Source organism: Oppia nitens, unplaced genomic scaffold (assembly GCF_028296485.1).
Source record: "Oppia nitens isolate AA-2021 unplaced genomic scaffold, nextdenovo-longstitch-racon4-pilon3 scaffold1_pilon_pilon_pilon, whole genome shotgun sequence".
Lineage (NCBI taxonomy): Eukaryota > Metazoa > Arthropoda > Arachnida > Sarcoptiformes > Oppiidae > Oppia > Oppia nitens.
In genome coordinates this window covers 8,133,602-8,146,954 of record NW_026533199.1, presented here as the reverse complement: position 1 = coordinate 8,146,954, position 13,353 = coordinate 8,133,602, and the positions used below count along the sequence as shown (strand labels likewise).

Here is a 13,353-nt window from a genome sequence, read left to right as displayed (position 1 = left end):
ATGATAACTCAAGAGGTTTTACCATTAATTTCTTATAAAAATATCGTTAATTATATTGATTTTATTAAAATCGTTATAAGTTTGAAATCAAGTTTGAATTATTTGAATATTTTTATAATTTTTATAATTGAGTGAAAAGTAATTGATTGCGTAATACATATCTATATATAAATAAGTATAATATATGAACAGTATTTCCAAATTATTGATATATATTAATATATATATATATATATATATATATAGTTGTAATATATTAATAGATTTGTTAAATTTTATCAAAGTTTTGTTAATAATTTTGGTTTTATAAAAATTGTTGTCATTTAACCGCAAATAAGACAATTGAATTGTTGTCTAATTTTCCAATAAATCCAATCTATATAACTGCAGTGTATTTTAATTAATTGTTTAATTTATGTCAAATATACATAGATATACTGTTTATATAAATTTATGTCTTAATTATATTAAATTTTGATTAATTTTTAAAAGTTTTATTTTCATATATTTATACGTATTTTGTGTTCAAATGACATGAAAACACGTTTTGTTTATTATTGTGTTTTTGTTTTTGTATTGAAATTATTTAACAAAAATTCAAAACTGAATCACTTTTTATATTAATTATTAAATAAATCAATTGATTTAATAATGAAAGTGATATCGGAGTCAAACAAAACGTTTTTAAGAAATGCAATAATCAATAAAAACAAAGTATTTTATCACTTAATAAACTAATTGATTGATTGATTGATTGATCACTGATTTATGTCTTGATTACAATTGATAGCGCATTGACTTGCGGTCGGACCGACAGCACCGGGAGTTGAGGCTTGTGTTTGGCAAACAATTTGGTACTTGTTTTGTACGATTGGGACATACAATGTATGGATCTGTTAAAAGTGATGTACCATTTGTTTAATAAATTATTGAATATCTGTTAAAAGTGTCTTCACGACCGTCACCGCCGAAATTGTTGAGCCGAAGATCACGCGACCACATGAAGGCATACTAGATCTCAGTCTAGACTTGAGTTCGGCGTCTGAGAAATGGTTAGACACATATCAGAGGAGTTTACCGCCGGAAGGCATTCGTGTCTTTAGATTTCTGGAGCGAACCATCAAAGACTCGCGTTGTTTGGACACCGAATCTCTTTGTTTGATTCCCGGAGAGAAGGTCTGGAAAGTGAAGTGTCATAACTCATGTCTTAATTTTGATGGAAACCTATTAGAAGCGACAAGTATTGCGACCATCGCTGCGTTATCTCATTTCAAGTAATGATTTAATAAATGATTTAAATATTTATTTAATTAATATCTTCATAATTATCATTTTAGACGACCAGACGTGACAGTAACCGATGAAAAGTTACTGAAAGTGCATGACTTCGATGAAAAAAATCCATTAAACCTAACATTACTTCACTTTCCGTTTTGTATTTCATTTGCTTTTTTTGTTGACGAAACAAACGATAAATTTGTTACAATATGTGATCCAAATCAAAATGAAGAAGAATCGGCTGACTCTTTGTTGATTATTGCCGCTAATACTTACCATGAAATTGTTGGTCTTCATTGTTGGGGTCAACCAGTTATTGATTCAGATAAAGTGGTTAATTGCTCGCGAATGGCAATTGAAAGGTCTAAACATTTGACAGAAGTTGTAAAGGAAATGCTTTCAAATGATTGTGAAAACAGAATTAAATCTGAAGAGACAATTGGTTTTACAAATGCTATTTGCACTGGTATTATGTCATCTATAGAGATGCCATTATTGAATTTATTGGATGTAATTAAATTGAATCCAATTGAAGAGGATGAGCCCATGGAGGAGAAAGTGGAAAAAGAGGTCACTCAGAATGTCTATCTTTACGGTAGAGGTATTGCTGGAGTTGGAGAAGGAGGCAAAACTCAGTGGCAGTTCAGTACACCAATGGGTGATTCGGATGAATCTAATGATGAAATATTTACTGAAGAAGATATCAAAAAACAAAAAGAAACAAAAACTGGTGATAACTCTGAAGAAGAAGATATTATGATTGTTGGGTCAATTGGTTTTGATAAAAGATAACATTTTTATAATAAGTAAATTATTTTTAATATACCGTAATATTATATTTGATATGTTAATCATATATTATTAATATTTTGAATAACAAATAACACCCGAAAATATGAATAATAAAGTGATTTTTATTTTGATAACTTTTTTCATTTACTGATACAAGTATTAATCGCCTGATATTTCAATAGTTCTTTGAGTGTTATTGGATGACATTTGTTGTATTTGTGTTACTGATGTAGTAGTAGTTGTAGTTTTCGGTGAAATGTTGAGATAATTAGTTAAATCTCTGGTAACACTTGTCATATCATAGACACTATTTTCCAATTGTTTGCGCTTTAATAATATGCGATATATTATAATTGATGTTAGGATTCGTAAAAATAGATTAACCAAAGTAGCACTTAATAACAATAATAATTATTTTTTAATAATACAATAACAATAGTATTAGTATAAAATAATAATTTTTATGTTTACTGGTAATTGATAATCAGTGGTAAATAAAAAAAAACCTACCGACACTAACTTATATGGTTTACTTACATTAAACTTATTACAAATCTAGTTCTGTAACCGTAATAATGGTCATCCCATAGGATACCAATCAATATGACATCGCATATGAAAGCCATGATATTGACAGATAGGGCCACAAATGGTGGTGAAGAAGATTTAGTTTCGTGAACGCACCACAAGATACACAACAAATAGAAAGTGTTGTAAAATATGAACTGCAAATACATGAATCCCAGTATTGACCTATCATTTAAATATAATACACTTTTTAATATGATTTTTTTGTAATCATAAAATGTATAATAATTTCATAACAAACCAGACATTCAAGAATAAATGGCTCACAAATATTAACGATAATATAATTGAATCGCTATCCATAATATTGTTTTACATTAATTTTTAAAATTTATATAATTAATAAGTTATATTAATATATTTATTGAAATATATAGAACAGAAATATTATATAATAATAGCGTGTTTTATAATATTTATATACGAAATTTGAAATATGAAACCTGTATAATATGTATATTTATTATTAGCAACAATATTAAAGTAACAATACTAAAAATATTTTCATATAAAATAAATGATTTCCAGGTTATTATCAACTTATTAATAACAAAAACAGATTATTTAATGTCAAATCACTTGTCAAATACATGTATTAAAGTATTTATTTATTATATTTAATCACTCATTGATGAAATTCCTTATTATTTAGTTTTTTTAGAGATACATATAATAAATTTACAGTACATTGAATCTTATTATTATTATTACAATAATATTGCAATTTAAAAAATGGTTTAAATATAATTAGAATTAATAAAAATATACTATTAATAATTTATAAAACTAAAATGTAAACAATTTATGCAATAAACTTTTTTTTTATTTCAATATTTGAACTATTTAATATATAATTTATGATAAAATATATTATTAAAATAGTTTACTTAAAATAAAAATAATATTATAATTGACTGATATAGCTATCAAATTATAATAAAAAACAGGCAATTAATAGGTATTAATATCAGAATTTTGTGAAAACTTTGATTTTGTTTATTAATGTGAATAAAACAATTTTTGTTAAGTAATGCAAACAATTGATTTGTGTAATAATTATAAAATGTCAATAAAAATCTTTAAAATATAATAATTATAAATAAATAATTAGTTTAAATAAATTTTTAAAAAATTATTTTATTATTTTTAATTAAATATCAATATTATATTAAATATTTAACTCGTATAGGATAATTATTAATTACAGAATAACTAAGTGTTTTAATTATATGTCTCTCACAAAACTTTTTATACATAAAATAGTTGACAAAAAGTTTATATTTATAACAATTAATTTTATAATGCGTTCAATGAAGACACTCGTGAAATGTGGAAACAAATAACTGTTAGCTTAAGTCGTGTGTTACGAGTGACCAGTCATGTCATGTCAAGTGAAGATAATGAATAAATAAAATATTTTAGTTAATTAACTTCAGATTATAAAAATATATATATATAAAATCAATAAACTGTAGTCAACGATAAAAAAAACTATAAAATAATAATTATAAAAAATAACATTAATTATAAACAGCTTATACAGTAGTTTGGATACAATAAAATTTAATGAATGACCAAAACTGTCAAATTGTATGAAACATATAAACAAATTATTATAATTAGAATAACAAGTTATTTGTAATTATTTGTTATAAAGATTTCTTAATAAATATTTTATAATAAATATATTAATTAATTTAAAAGTTTTGTTGTAATATCATTGAGATATGAGATCCAAAATATCGGAGACAAATGAAACCAATAATTCAAACGATCAAATGGTTAGTAACAATCAAAATGAAGAGAAAAGAGAAACAAACGTTGAAACTGATGTGAAGTTGTCTGAAGAGGACAAACGGGCTAATTATGATATATTTGGATCAATTAAACCACTTCTTGTGCCAATAACTTTATCAATGATTTTGGTGATAGTGTACATCAAATTGGTCCACAAAGATTCAACGGGAAAATCAATAGAATCGAGTAAAAACAGACCACCAATTGATTCATACTATTTGATGACAATGATTATAATTATATTGATTATAACCACCTTTTTGTTGGTATTATTTGTTTGGCTCCGATGTTATAAAGTGATCTTTTGCTGGCTTTTTATTAGTATATCACTTATCCTAACGATTCTTAGCTCTAAAATCTTTGGTGAAATAGTCTACGCAATGAATATACCATTTGATTTGATCACTTCGTATCTGTTTTTATGGAATTATGTTATAATCGGTAAAATCAATTGAAAACTTAAATTTAAAAAAAATAATTTCAATTAAATTAACTAAAGGTGTGATCTGTATCTTTTGGATGGGTCCAGAAATTCTTCAGAAATTTTTTCTAATAATGAACTCATGTATGACTTCGGTAGTCATTTTGTTTATATTGTATGGTTGGCCCGTTTGGATATTACTCGGAGTATTAGTTATTTGGGATATCGTTGCTGTCTTGTGTCCATTTGGTCCCTTAAGATTGCTAATCAAAACATTGGAAACACAGAAGAAAAAAGACGGCAAACCCATGACATTTCCTCCCGGTTTGCTTTACTCGACTGTCATAACAAGTGTCTTCAACAGTGTCTATATCTTAGCAGTTGCTGATAAAGGTATGTATATTATTAGTAGGATATTATTATTTTTTAATTAAAAAATTATTAACATTTAATTTAAAGACAACAACATTCAAAGTGTTGGTAATAAAGAAACGGAGATTAAGCCGATGGACACATCTATTAAAGAGGGAAACAAATCAAATAATGAGACCAAAACCAAGAACAGACCAAAACTGGGTTTAGGAGACTTTGTTTTTTATAGTGTCTTAATGGGAATGGCATCAACTTATAGTGACTTCAATTTGTTGATTGCTTGTTATTTGGCAATAATTGTAGGTTTGGGCTTAACATTGATTTGTTTAACGATATTGAAGATACCTCTACCAGCGCTTCCCATTTCAATTACTTTGGGAATCATTATCTTCGTTATTACCAAATATTGTGTCACTCCTTTCACGAATCGATTAGCGATTGATATTATTTGTATTTAAGTATAAACTGTATTATTAATTTAGTGTTAAAATAAATTTATGCTACTTTAACGTTATATTTTTAAATTTAAGTCAACTTTTAGTTATTTTATAAAAATATTATTAAAAAATTCAATACTCATAAAATTATTAATAAAATGATATATAATAAATGATATGTCTTTAATACAATAAAACATTAATAATAAATTAAATATTAAAACGTTATTAAATGTTATGATATAACAGACAGGATGTGAATGATTGGAAACTGGGATTTGTAACGGATGTTAATATGTTATTCATTCATTGATTCATTGGATTAGTATTAATGAGTTGTGTGATTATAAATATTAATTAAAAAATTGGTTTAATAAATATAATAGTGTAGTGTATATATCAATTTAAATATGACAACAAATATGCCCCGTTCAATTTTAATTAACAATTTATTATATAAGAAATTAAGTGAAAATGGTATTCCCAATGATTTGCTTAAAAAACTGGAGTATGGATTTGTATTCAATAGACTGGAACCTAAATCTCGGTGCGAAAGACGACTATTTTGTGTTCAATTAGATCTATTTCGAGTCATTTGGATATCCGGAAGCAATAATATCGAAGGAGTCATAAATATGAAAGATATTCAAGAAGTAAGAATCGGAACTAATCTAAAATCTGATAACAAATCGGATGAATCAAAGAATCACTTTTTTGCTATTTATTACGGAAAGAAATTTAGACTCAAAGAAATGATATGTTTTGGTGAGTCCTAACAATTGACTAAATAATTTATTTTAGACTATTTTTTTTGTTTATCCCTTTGATAGCCAATACATTAAATGATATTGAGTTGTGGTTTCAAGGAATCAAGTTTTTAAGGCAAACCCAATTGAGAGCACCCTATCATTCGCGTATTGATGTTATGCTTCGGAGAGAATTCACGGAATTTAGTAGAAATCAATGCAATAATAATATGTAATTAAAAAAATCAAGTATTTTTACAAACAATTTATTAATTTATATTAAATTTAAATATAAATAGAGTTTATCTTAAAGACATGAAAGCATTTTTGGCTAAAATTCATTTCAAATTAAATAATGAAGAATTAAAAAAACGTTTTCATGAAGTGGACAAAGCGTTTGTCAATCAATTAGATTTTGAAGGCTTTTCCACATTTTTCTTGAACCTAATGAATACCGATTCAAATAAGTTTTTAAGTGAACACATCGGACAATACTGTTGTGATGGCAAACGGGTAACACTTCAAGAATTTGTTAACTTTTTAAGAAAAGAGCAAAATATTCAAGATATGAGCGAATCTGTTGCTTCTGATATCATTAAAGAATATTTATTGGATCCGTTGCGTCACTACGAGATTGATCCCTATTTTGCAATCAATGAGTTCATCGATTATTTATTTTCAAAACAAAATAGTATTTTCGATCCAAAGTATGAGACCGTCTATCAAGATATGTCTCATCCGTTAAGTTATTATTTTATTGCCACTTCTCATAACACATACCTAAGTGGTGATCAATTCAAGAGTGAGTCGTCAGTTGAGTGTTACGCTAGAAGTCTTCAGATGGGATGCAGATGTATTGAATGTAAGTTTGAATTTATTTATCAAAATAACATAATTAATATAAAACATATTGTATTAAAATGTGTTAAGTGGACTGTTGGGATGGACCCGACGGCAAACCATTGATATATCACGGAATGACATTAACATCTCGTATACGTTTCATTGATGTCATCACAACCATTAAAAGACATGCTTTCACATCATCTCAATATCCATTAATTTTGTCGATTGAAAACCATTGCAGTCTTAAACAACAGCAATATATGGCCAGTGCTTTTCGGGAGGTTTTCGGTGGTATTTATTTCAGATTATAATTTTGTAAAAATTACTCTAAAATTAAATATAAATACTTTTTTAAAGATTTATTGCTTACACAACAAGTCGATGCAAATGAAGAGATAATGCCGTCTCCTAATCAACTTAAATGTAAAATTATACTTAAAGTAAGTTTATATTTAATTATTTATAGAGTAATTTAAACAAATATTTATACAAAATAAATATTAAACTATTAATTAAAAAATAGCACAAAAAGCTGACGAAATCAATAGATGACAAACCTTTAAATTCTCCAAAAGAAGAATCAAATAGTGATATTGATTTAGATATAAGTAATTCAATTAAAAACGGAATTCTTTATATAGAAGATCCAAATGAAAAAGTAATGAATTTGTATAATAACAATGAGTTATATTATATTATAAAAAATATTTATTAATTTTTGAAAATCTAATATATTTTACTAGAAATGGAAATTACAATATTTTGTGTTAACTCGCGATAAACTCTATTACGTTGAGCCCAAAGCTGAAGACGAAAGAGAAGACTTAGAGGAAGAAGAGGACACTATTTATGGTACCAGAGATTCGGTTCAATTTTATGAAGACAGCGCTTATGAATTACATTTTGGCGAAACTTGGTTTCACGGAAAACTTAAAGTAATTGGATTTTGTCTAAAATATTATAATTTATTTATTATTTTCCGGTTATTTATAAATAAATTACAATCAAAAGGGCGGTCGAGGAGAGGCTAAAAGTCTACTTCAGAAGTATTTGGATGTCGACAACAATGACGGCACGTTTTTGGTCAGAGATTGTGAATCAAATCCGAGTGACTATTCTCTGTCATTCATTTATCAGAATAATATACATCACAGCCGTATATTTCATAACATTGAAAATAATCAGAAAATATATAAACTTAACAAATGGGTCCCATTTACCAGTCTTTACGAATTGATAACTCATTATCAAACACACCCTTTGAGAAGTCAAAAGTTTAATCAATTATTTTTGACAACACCTGTTCCGCCACCCAATTCACATGAAGATAAAGAATGGTTTTACAAGAATATGACCCGTTCTTATGCTGAAGACATGTTGAGACGATTGCGTAACGACGGCGCATATTTGGTCCGTCCGAGTGAAAAGTCGCACTCAGAAGAAGATAACTTATTTGCCATATCTTTCCGGTTTGTTATCAATATTTGATTGACTTTAAGTTGATATAACATTTATATATTATTTTAACATAATTTAGAGCCGAAAATAAGATAAAACACTGTCGTATAAGACGTGAGGGAAGACTATATGTGATCGGAAGCGCTGAGTTTGGGAGTCTCACTGAACTCATTGAATATTACGAAAAAAATCCACTTTACAGGTGACTAATACTATTTACTTTTAAATTTTTAAATATATTTAATACTTATTTAATTTATTTTTAATAGAAAAGTTAAACTAAAATTTCCGGTCACTGAAGAAAATATAAGAATTCTCGGAGGGGTTTGTTATCTAAATATTTTATGAAAAATTTATTAATAAATGATTTTTTTAAGGAACCGGATCTCGAATCTCAGTCCAATTATACGAATCCAAAGGGATCTACAATTAAAGTGATGGCTTGTTATGATTATCAGGCAAAAAATGATGAAGAGTTGTCTTTCAGTACCGGAGATATCATTACAAATGTTGTCAAACAAGATCACGGCTGGTGGAGGGGTGACCTCAAAGTTGATGGCATTACTAGAATTGGCTGCTATTTTCCATCAAATTTTGTAGAAGAAATTGAAGACGACTTAGAAGTCAAAACATTTGATTCGGTATTTATTAGTCATTCATAACATTTTCTATAATTTATATCTTTTTTTATATTTATTTTCAGAATAAATTGTCATTAGATCTTAAGCATGGATTCATTGAACTCGACTCAACTACTCTTATATCAAATATACAAAATAAAAGCCGTGAATGGGTTTTCAGATTAGGATCTCTTGATATATCAGCACAAAATGAGGACGAATTAAAAGATTGGATCAATAAAATACAAGAAACCATTCAATTAAATAAAGTCAAAGTATGTGTTTTGAGTGATTAGTAATATGTAATTATTTATATGAAATAAATTATTAATTTTTGCATTATTTTAAATATTAAAAATTATTTTATAATTTCAGTTAAGAAATAGCAAAGAATTGAAGCAAAACCTAAAAATAGCGCCGGAATTGAATACTCTTATAGTCTATTGTAGTGCCGTTCCCTTCAATGGATGTAAGTTTTGTAACATTTTATCAGATTTTTCACATGTTTTATAATAATATTATTAGATTAATAGTAATTAAGATAAGTTGGATTTGAGACAAATATGTTTAAGGAATTTATCTGTTATAAAACACATGACTTTTTTGTTATGATTTATTATTTTACACTATTATCTCATTAGATGATATAAAATTGGCAACATTTCAATTATATTGTAATCACAAAATTGTATAATTAACTAAATTATATATTTTTAAAACTCTCTCTCTCTCTCTCTTTGTAAAAATAATTTACTAACCATTGTATTAACAATTAATATATGGATTCAATTAGGCTCAACACATTTTACAGAGATGTCATCATTTCATGAAATAAAGATTGAAAAACTTATAAATCATAATAACTTCCGAAATATATTGAAATATAATGAGAAGCAATTGAGTCGGGTCTACCCGAAAGGGTCACGTCTGGACTCATCCAACTACGATCCGACCCGTATGTGGAACTGTGGCTTACAATTGGTTGCACTTAACTATCAAACTCCAGATAAGGCCATGCAATTGAATGAAGCAATGTTTATGCAAAATGGTCGGTGCGGTTATGTCCTTAAACCTCAATATATGTTTGAAGATAACTTCAATCCTTATGAAAAGCCAACGGATTTTCATAATTTCAATCCAATCGTACTAACCGTCAGAGTAAACATAATATAAAGATCTAATTAATGGAAAATTTATTATAAGATTGTTTTTTAGGTGATTAGTGCTCGTAATCTACGGAAAGCCTTAAAGGGAATCGTGAGTCCATCGATTGAAATTGAAATCATTGGAGTCGACTATGACTGCAGAAAATGCATGACTCGTGTCGTCCGTAAGTCTGTGACATATAATAACAAATTTATTATAAAATTGAATTTTACATTTGATCCAAATAATAGAAGACAATGGACTCAACCCGATCTGGTCGAGTGAAACATTTGTATTCAACATAACGTGTCCTCAATTGGCATTCATTCGCTTTCTAGTCTGTCATTTGGACACTTTCGATGACTCGAGTTTTGTCGGTCACTCAACATTACCGATCACTTGTTTGAGAACAGGTATTCACTGATCACTGATTAAAATCACAATTTATATTATGTTTGTCTAAAGTTTGTTCATTTGATTAATAGGTTACCGAAGTATTCAACTGAAGAATGAGTACAGCGAAGAATTGGAATTATCGACACTTCTTATTCATATAGATATCAGAAAAGCCAATGTTTGTCATAATTTTTTACAAATTATTAAACATTAGAAAAAATAATATTAATCACAGAATATTCTATATTATTGATTATTTTATTAGGAAAATAATATCAAAGCATCGGTTGATATGTTAAGACATGTATCGGAAAACTTATGCAAAATGATATACGAATCGGAAAAGAGTGGTAATGAAGAAGAGGCCAAAAAACATAAGAGTATTCTTCAGAAAGTAGAGGAACAGCTCAAGAATAAGACATCGGATTCTAAAAGATTTATCAGTTTAGAGCTTAATAATAGACATGACTTCAAACTTATCAATGAATTATCTATTGTTAATAAAGTTCGCAAAACTAGAGTCGACTCAAAATAAGATTTTGAAAAATTATCACAAATTCAATCAATCCATACTTACATTAACATCAATACTATTATTACTACAGTATTATTACAATCAATAATATAATTATAATCATTACTATTATTATTAAATTTATGTAATGATTGAGTTTTAAAATAAAAAGTTATAAATACAATACATATATTATAAAATCATTAACTATTTATAAATAAAATAAAAAATATATCCATAGTAAATGTTAGCATTGAAAATGTTATACATTATAAAGTTATATATAAATTATATTTTTAAATATATTATTAAAAAAATACTTTGAAAGAGACGCCAAACTTATATTAATATACCGTATATTTGAGTGAATAGTTTGATTGATTTGAATGTATTATATGTGACGTGTGTTGTGTTGTGTTGTATTGTGAGGACCGCCTCATCACATGTTGTACTCAATAATAGAGCCAACACTTTGTGAGTCAACTAATGATTGCATTATTAATGGCGAGACTATTGACGACTAAATAATAAAAACATTTCATGTATTGATCACTGATTTAGTTAATAATAATTTAGTCATATTTAGTGATAATCTGTGTAGTAATCGGTGGCAATACATACATACAAATGGATACAACGGTTGAGTCATTGAATTGGCGATCGACCCGAACGGCTGTCGTCATACTGTTGGCCATCTTTTTGTCGTCACTTCTTTGTCTTTCACTTGTTTACTACAATTTCCCTAATCTTGAACCGTAAGACAAATTGGATTCAATTGAATGATATATATATATTTAGTGACCAATTGTTGTCTATTTTAGTGCCGAACGAACACATCTAAAACTACCGAAGAATATAGAAGACGCCAAAAGATTGGGAACAGTATTATCTCATTATAAAGACAAGTATTTTTTGGTCGTCTTAAGCGGTTTTCTCATTACTTACGTCTTGTGAGTGTATTTTAATATATCAATAATTATGATAATTAATGTAAACTAACGTGAATTATATCTCTGACCCAATTATGGTGATAGTCTTCAATCGTTTGCAATTCCCGGTTCAATATTCCTCAGTATTCTCTCGGGTTTTCTCTTTTCCTTTCCATTGGCTCTCTTCTGCGTTTGTTTGGTAAGTCTGGAAGTCCTTTCTTATTAACGCAAGTTTTAATTGTAATTTGAATACAGAGTTCAGCGGTGGGCGCCTCCCTATGCTATTTGTTGTCATATTTAGTGGGCAGACGTGTTGTACTAAAATTTTGGCCAAACAAAGTCAAAGAATGGGCGCAAACGGTTGGTCTTAATTATGATTGAATTGTTTTAATTGATTTGTTGTTATTATTTAATAGGTTGATAGTCATAGAAATAATTTACTCAATTATATAATATTCTTGAGGATCACACCATTTCTTCCCAATTGGTTTATTAACATAACGTCACCCGTCATAGATGTGCCCCTCAAGACATTTTTCATCGGAACCTTTTTAGGTAGAAATAAATTATTTAAATTTATTTTGTTTAACATTTAGTGAACAACTGTGTTATTACTGTATAAAGTTAATAATCAATATATTGTTTCGATAGTGACAATCATAGGACTAATTATATGAATAATTAATAATTGTTTTAATGTATTAATGAATGTATAGGTGTGGCGCCGCCCTCATTCATAGCAATACAAGCGGGTACTACACTAAATACATTGACGTCCAACTCTGGCATATTATCAATGCACTCAGTTGTGGCCATCTTCGCAATGGCCGCCTTCTCATTGATCCCAGTCTTTTTGAAGAATACATTGCAACAAAAAATAAAAGACGTTTAACAGTGAATTAATAGCAAATTTAGTTTTAATTTAATTAAATAAAGTGAACCGTTTTTCATACCCATACTGTATGGGCTATACATCACTTTCTATCAAATCTAATATTGTTATTGTTGTGATG

The 13,353-nt window shown here is 27.5% G+C and overlaps 4 protein-coding genes across 4 annotated transcripts; 3 read left to right on the top strand and 1 right to left on the bottom strand.

Annotated features, from left to right (window-relative positions):
• Window positions 1–625: 625 nt before the first annotated feature.
• Window positions 626–2,130, top strand: LOC128951997 (uncharacterized). The gene is made up of 4 exons (XM_054297318.1): window positions 626–714; window positions 791–885; window positions 948–1,274; window positions 1,338–2,130. The coding sequence occupies exons 1-4, from the start codon at window positions 652–654 to the stop codon at window positions 2,068–2,070; spliced, it is 1,218 nt and encodes a 405-aa protein (XP_054153293.1). The 5' UTR covers window positions 626–651; the 3' UTR covers window positions 2,071–2,130.
• A 99-nt stretch (window positions 2,131–2,229) lies between these two features.
• Window positions 2,230–2,956, bottom strand: LOC128966509 (uncharacterized). The gene is made up of 3 exons (XM_054313358.1): window positions 2,900–2,956; window positions 2,608–2,823; window positions 2,230–2,464 (listed from the first exon to the last, which is right to left on the bottom strand). Exons 2-3 carry the CDS (start codon window positions 2,805–2,807, stop codon window positions 2,230–2,232), a joined length of 435 nt encoding a protein of 144 aa, XP_054169333.1. The 5' UTR covers window positions 2,808–2,823; window positions 2,900–2,956.
• A 1,429-nt stretch (window positions 2,957–4,385) lies between these two features.
• On the top strand, window positions 4,386–11,432 carry LOC128966508 (1-phosphatidylinositol 4,5-bisphosphate phosphodiesterase gamma-1-like). The gene is made up of 20 exons (XM_054313357.1): window positions 4,386–4,896; window positions 4,955–5,269; window positions 5,336–5,640; window positions 6,147–6,450; window positions 6,516–6,663; window positions 6,731–7,293; window positions 7,362–7,568; window positions 7,635–7,711; window positions 7,801–7,935; window positions 8,021–8,212; window positions 8,289–8,746; window positions 8,815–8,937; window positions 9,005–9,059; window positions 9,113–9,376; window positions 9,439–9,630; window positions 10,250–10,513; window positions 10,571–10,685; window positions 10,753–10,914; window positions 10,987–11,075; window positions 11,163–11,432. The coding sequence occupies exons 1-20, from the start codon at window positions 4,386–4,388 to the stop codon at window positions 11,430–11,432; spliced, it is 4,749 nt and encodes a 1,582-aa protein (XP_054169332.1).
• Window positions 11,433–11,792: 360 nt separating this feature from the next.
• LOC128951723 (transmembrane protein 41B-like) lies at window positions 11,793–13,353 on the top strand. The gene is made up of 6 exons (XM_054296986.1): window positions 11,793–12,166; window positions 12,233–12,361; window positions 12,446–12,539; window positions 12,596–12,700; window positions 12,757–12,895; window positions 13,057–13,353. Exons 1-6 carry the CDS (start codon window positions 12,039–12,041, stop codon window positions 13,230–13,232), a joined length of 771 nt encoding a protein of 256 aa, XP_054152961.1. The 5' UTR covers window positions 11,793–12,038; the 3' UTR covers window positions 13,233–13,353.